Source organism: Lycium barbarum, chromosome 6 (genome assembly GCF_019175385.1).
Source record: "Lycium barbarum isolate Lr01 chromosome 6, ASM1917538v2, whole genome shotgun sequence".
Classification (NCBI taxonomy): Eukaryota; Viridiplantae; Streptophyta; class Magnoliopsida; order Solanales; family Solanaceae; genus Lycium; species Lycium barbarum.
This window is the reverse complement of record NC_083342.1, coordinates 26,164,064-26,170,426: the sequence shown is the minus strand read 5'-3', so window position 1 is coordinate 26,170,426 and position 6,363 is coordinate 26,164,064. Positions and strand designations below refer to the sequence as shown.

The following is a 6,363-nucleotide window of genomic DNA, read 5'->3' as shown; positions in this document are numbered from 1 at the left end:
TATCATGAATGTAGTTGCATGCCTTATTTCACTTGATGCTTTTCCTTTGCTAATTTAGAGTGGTCACATTGCAAGTTCAACGAGAGAAATAATGTTTCGCCTATTTAAACATCAAACTAATTGTTATGAATTAATTAGCTGACTAATTAATATTTGGACAAACTATATAAAGCATACTACAAATGCATACAATTTAATATAGTACTAGAAAGGGAACTAGAACAACAGCCGTTATACACAATTCAATACATTCCGATATAACCTTGAGGCCCTTGAACTCTTAATAGCATACAATTTAATATTGCTTCACCTCCAAAAACAAGGTAAATATAAATCACAAGTCACGCTCAAAATAAATAACCACATCACACAATTTCTACACATTTCCTCCCACCTTCAGCAGCAGGAATTAAATTACAAAAATCATCAAAAAGATAAAACTAAAAAGAAAAGAAAGAAAACCCCTCTAATCTAAACTTCATCAAAAACCAAATTCTAATTCAACAATAACTAATTATGCTTGCTACTCATGAACATTTTCCCTGTTAAACCACAAGCCAGAGCCTCTTTAGGTATTTTCTTGACTAGATGAACACCTTCAGCAAATATTACTCCCATTCCCATATGCAAATGAGGTTCAATGTGACAATGAAAAGCCCATACTCCAGGATTATCTGTCACAAATCTTAGTGCAGTCCAACCAAAAGGAAAAATAACAGCAGTATTTCTCAATGGTGGATTTCTCAAATTGAATTTCTTGACATCTTTTTCACTAAACTTTCCTTCTCCATATCCCATAACCCAAAAATCATGTCCATGCAAATGCCATGGATGAATTTCACTTGTATCTTTAGCTAAGACATTTGCATTTTGGAGAACAATGTCAATTGTAGTATTGAACTTTAGCATATACACACCATTGCCATATGTAGAATTAGAATTTGGTGCTTGTTTCATGACATCATAGTCTTTAGGGAAATTGTCCGGTGGAGGTCTCGTGTCAAACGCGTTGTTTATCCCATATCGAATGGACCCTAAATAAGGTGTTGTTGGTAAGACTAACGACACATTATTTATAGCCCATTTTGTGTAACCATCAATTTTATTTTGAGTATTGAGAAAAATAATACGACGATGGTTGTAACGTGGTGGCTTAGGTGATCCCATTAGGGCAAGAATTTTGTTAGAAAATGACTTACTATGGTTGTAGTCATTCCAAAGGGGTGCAATAGGTGGGGGTAATGTTGGGACTTTGGATGCAGAATTTGGGAGGTAGTTCAATAGGGTGAGGCCTTGAGATGTTTTTGGTTCTCTTCCTCTTACATTTATTGAAATCCAATAGTTTTTGGAAGGATCTTGATCTGTGGTGAAAAGAATTGAATAACTTTCACCTGAATAAATGTCCATGTCTTGTACTGAAAATGGTTGAACATAGTTTCCATCTGCCTCTACCACCACCATCTTGTGACCCTATAAATTAGACATGAATACATGTGAGAATTGTGATATCTTTTTTCAAAATCAACCTCGCTACTAAAAAAAATAGGAATTAGCAACTAATAAATTATGTAGTTAAACAGTAAAATTCGCCGCTAATCCTACTAAGCAACGGATGAGCGATGAATTATCAAAAAATGTTGTTAGCTATAAGCAATTTTGTAACGAAGCTCATATAGCTAATTTTAGCTTCTTCTTCTTTTTTTAGTGTCAAAGATAAATATTTGTTTCATAAACCTCGAAACATGTATTTTTTTCTGCTGAAGTAAATATTTGTTATCCTAATTATAATTTCATAATTAATCAAGAGTAGAATCTTCCTAATAATTAAGCATCTTTTGGTTCTCCAAAAGTTTACGTTTGTGTTGGTAAAATTCCTAGTGCTTGCCGCTAGCACTGCGATACCAACATCTGTGTATATTTGGTGTCCACGAAGGTCCATTCCCCACCAACTGAACCTTCCTCGTGCTAATTAAGTTATCTTCCAATATATATTCATTTAATAAATTCAATTTTCTAAGTGATATACATATCGGAAATTCACGAATTAAGGAAACAAAGTTGTAACTTGTCTAAATAGTAATTGTGATAAACAAATTGGCATGGAGGGAGAAAGTAAGAAAATATTTTTTTGGTATCACGAATGAAACAATGTCTTATTACCAGTACCATACGGTTCTTTGATATTGCTATTTAGACTGACACTTCAACAATAAGTTATAGTATTGAACGATCTATTAGAATCAAAATGTAAAGAATTTCATTTGAGTGCTAGATCTGAATTCCTTCTGGTACCTTCTACGTTTATATACTCTTATTGTTATTTATGATTTCCATTCCCAAAAAATTCATAATGAAACCGTAACATAACCCAATCATCTATAACCTTCAATTATCAACAATCCACTACTGAGATCTATAATCTAGGTATACCAATCAAGAGTTTTTTATTGTGTGTGTGTTCGACTTCACTGTATTCCTTCTCCTCCCCAATATAATAAAAGATTTTAAATTAAAAATTCTCAACACCCTAGCTCACCCGATGTCAAATGGACAGGTTGGGATGGATTTGGCCAAGTCAAAATGTGCGGGTCATTAAGTTACTTGAACTGAACTGCTAATCTAAAAACAGGTTATAACTCAACCCGCTCTATTCTTATTAAGTTTTAATTTCTTTGTTTAATTTTTACTAATATATTTAAGTATCTAATAATTTTTTTCTATATTATCTGACTATATATAACATATCAAATAAAAAAATATATGACATGTTACTCATGGACCAATTTGAACTACATATCAGTCCAATTATTTTTAGAACTGAGTTAATAACTGGGTAGGTCAAATTTGAGTGGGTCATATTTTAATGAGTTGGTTTTGCCCACTGTACCCTTCACCCAACTCCAAGAAACCTCCAAAGTAGGTGAAATAAAGAATCTACAAGTACAACTCATTGCACTACCATCCAATAACAAAACTAAAATACTAGTAGTATATCTTTTTTGGAAAGTGGTAACTAGAATGGACAATAAAGATAGATGTAGAAGTTGGGTTTTGTGTATAACTTTACCCCAATTGCCAAGTTGAGTGAAGCCAATGCAGTGGTACTGGCTAACCTAAGCCTGTATGTCTTGTTGGGACGCACACGCAGTATCTGGGGTGCATACTGCTCACCCCCTCTTAACTTGCACTGTGGAAGCGGTGGTTTGCTAAACTGCGCCGCAACTGAACAATTGTATTGACCTCTCCCATTTATCAACAATGTCTGGTTTTTCAACACCATAAGAAATGGAAATTATTAGTAACATTTTTATATTTAAAAAATGGTAATAACACAACCCACAAAGAGTAAGAACGTTTGGGAAATAATTAATAAGTCTCAGTGTTAATTTATTAATTATGATTAAGTGATAAATTAAGATAAAAATATTTGTGTATTAATCATGGTTAAGAAATAAATCATATATGAAAGATATATGTGTCATGCACTTATTTGTTTGTTGCAAGACAGTGAATACAAGTAATATTACTTACTATGGGTTAAAAAAATGGAACTTTTTTAATATTTGAATACAAAGCAAGTTTGGTTAATTAGTAGGAAAAATTAGCTACACTAGTTAGTACTTTTGTCACCACTATTTATTTTTCATTGTTGTTTCAAATCAAAGAAACTTACTAAATATATTTGTTTCAAATTATTTATCTCAGTTGAAAACAAAGGTCAGATGTTCTCAAAGTTTATTACTAATATTACTACTATACTACTAATAAAAAAAACTTCAAGGAGATCACTGTCGCTCGCGGTCTTCAAAAAGTCAAGAATAAGAAATTGAAGATTCGTCTGTAGCGTAAGGAAAAGAACAGAATGATTTGAATAAATTAATGAACAAAATAATTGTTAGCAAGTTGCGTGATTTAATGCTAACTTAAGAGTGAAGTTAAGAGAAAAAAAAAAACGTAAAGAAAACCTATTAAATCAGTTCATATGATAAATTTCGTTTTCGGAACCAATAATTTTTCAAAATACTTTTACATGTTTAACTCCAAAAACTCATCTATATATCCTATTAAAATTATATTGCTAATGTCACCTTATGTACTGCAACTAAAAATAATAGACGACCTAAATGCTTGCCAAAAGACTAGCTTTTTATATTTGTACTCAAAAAGGACTATCATATCAAATTAAACTGGTGCTTTTAAGAACGAGCCGCAAATAAAAAGAGGGTATTTAATAAAACTAGAAACTATGAGAACTTTATCTGTTTGAAATAGAGAGAATTAAATATTTCTTGAAATCTCAAAGAATTTAGAATTTGGCTTATAATGGCACACATCATTATTCAAAGAGACATAGGGACCAAAAGTCCATTGAGTATTTGACTATGGAAAAAAAAATGTAACTTTTTGGACGTGATTTTCATGATTAAAGCGTGTAAGAAAAGGAGGGTGTGATTAAAAAAAAAAAAAACACGCAGACAGAAAGAGAGGAAGCAGGTATTACTCAAAAAGTACAAAAAGAAAAAAGACAAATAAAACATTAACAAATCAAAATGAAGCTATGATCGTTGAACCCATAATTATAATTTATAAAGATATATAAGCGTGATCTTCAGAAAGGTTTAAACTCTTAAATGATGTGGTCACGCAATTAAACGTTGTACAAAAATAACAAAGATCTCAAATTCAAGTCTTACCAATTACCTTTTTGTTAACAGAAATTTTCACATATTTAACTCAATAAAAATGATTAGGTTCATACACGGGGGAGTGAAGATAACGATAGGTAGGGGGAGACCTATAATTTGTCAAAAAGCACAAAAGAGAAAAGCGAAGAAAAACAAAACATAAGCAAAATAAAATGTGAAGGGGAGGTGGTCCAGGTGGAGTATATTAAAGATGTTATAAATCTGAAATATGGATTTGTGTATTTTACGCCCATGTACTTGTTTAAAAAATGATATGTAAACCTCTTAATATGTGGCTTTTTAAACAGTAATTTTGTTTTAGAAATATGAGTATATACCTGGGGTTCACCAATCCAACGAAGAGGTTTAGAAGAGAGGTCAACTTCTTGTTCATGTGAACCTTTGTGCCACCAATCACTTAGCAATAAATTGAATTCTCCATCATAATGGAATGGTTCTTTTTCACCTTGTGCAACATCCACTATGAGTGAACCATATAGTCCTGCTGATCTTTGCATTCCATAATGTCCATGGTAAAAGTATGTCCCTGCCTGTTTTAAATTCACACAAACAAAAAAGGCATTTAATTATGCCACATTGTAACCATAGAAAGTGCATGGCAAAGGGACTTTGTCACAATTCCATCACTAATTGGTGTGACTTCATATTCCATCACGAAATCAAATTATTTTGATTAAATTTTGTTTTGTTGAAAAAATTGTGACAGAATCCTTATTTTAGTCACAAAACCATGACGGAATCACTAATCTGTCCCAAATTTATGACAAAATTGTAACTAATCCTTATGTTCATCACAAAATTTGTTATAGGATTGTGACAAATCATCATTTCCGTCACAAATTTGTAACTAAATTGTGACGGATCATTATGTCCATCACAAATTTTATTCACACTAATGAACTATGCCGTAAAATCGACATAAATCTATTACGAAATTGTAATGAACTTGTCCATCACAATTTTGTATTTTTTGTGTAGCGTGAGGTTCTAAAAAATAATGAACAGGAGTCTTTTCTATGTTGTTATAATCAAGCGAGTTAATTATAACAAAAGAACATTGCTGAGTATTTCTATCTTAGTATACTCAAGCGATCTAACTGTATTGCTTACCAGCATTATCCATGTATTAGAGTTGCTTTTTTTTTTTTTTGGGTTATTACGTTTTCTTTAATTATCAATCTATGGTTTCACAATGTTTGCTTGCGTGATAAAAAGAGAGAAGTTCGAAAGGATAATAAATGAAGCTTATTGCAAAAGATTCTTATACAAATATATGATAGATGAGATAAGAATCATAATTAAGTAGTACTTTGATCTTTAGAATGCCTTGAGATCATGTCTTAGGTGACCTTATACGAGTTTTAAATTGCAAATCGATAAATCTCAGATTTGATTTCAGACATTGATCCACTTGGCTTATAGTTGAATTTTTAAATATTGAAAGAACTTTTAAAAAAATTGAGAAAATTAAAAGAAGTGAGACAATTGTTCTCCTTTCAGCATTATTAGATGCAAGAAACTGTTTTGCATGGGGATGTATTTATTATAAAAGAATTTGCACTTTTCCTTTTCATATAATTTCACCAAGTTGAGTCTGTTTATTTTTTCTTTTTTCTTGTACTAATTTCTGGCTCATCACAAATTGTTTTAATTTTCT

General features: G+C 31.5%; 1 protein-coding gene across 1 annotated transcript in view; it reads right to left on the bottom strand.

Moving 5' to 3' along the window:
* Positions 1 to 217: 217 nt before the first annotated feature.
* Positions 218 to 6,363, bottom strand: part of LOC132643659 (L-ascorbate oxidase) — a 9,489-nt gene continuing 3,343 nt past the window's right edge. The window contains exons 3-5 of the mRNA XM_060360149.1: positions 5,024 to 5,236; positions 3,068 to 3,262; positions 218 to 1,470 (exon numbers count right to left, since the gene is read on the bottom strand). Coding sequence (XP_060216132.1) covers positions 511 to 1,470; positions 3,068 to 3,262; positions 5,024 to 5,236 — 1,368 coding nt within the window. The 3' untranslated portion in view covers positions 218 to 510. The remainder of the gene's footprint in view (positions 1,471 to 3,067; positions 3,263 to 5,023; positions 5,237 to 6,363) is intronic.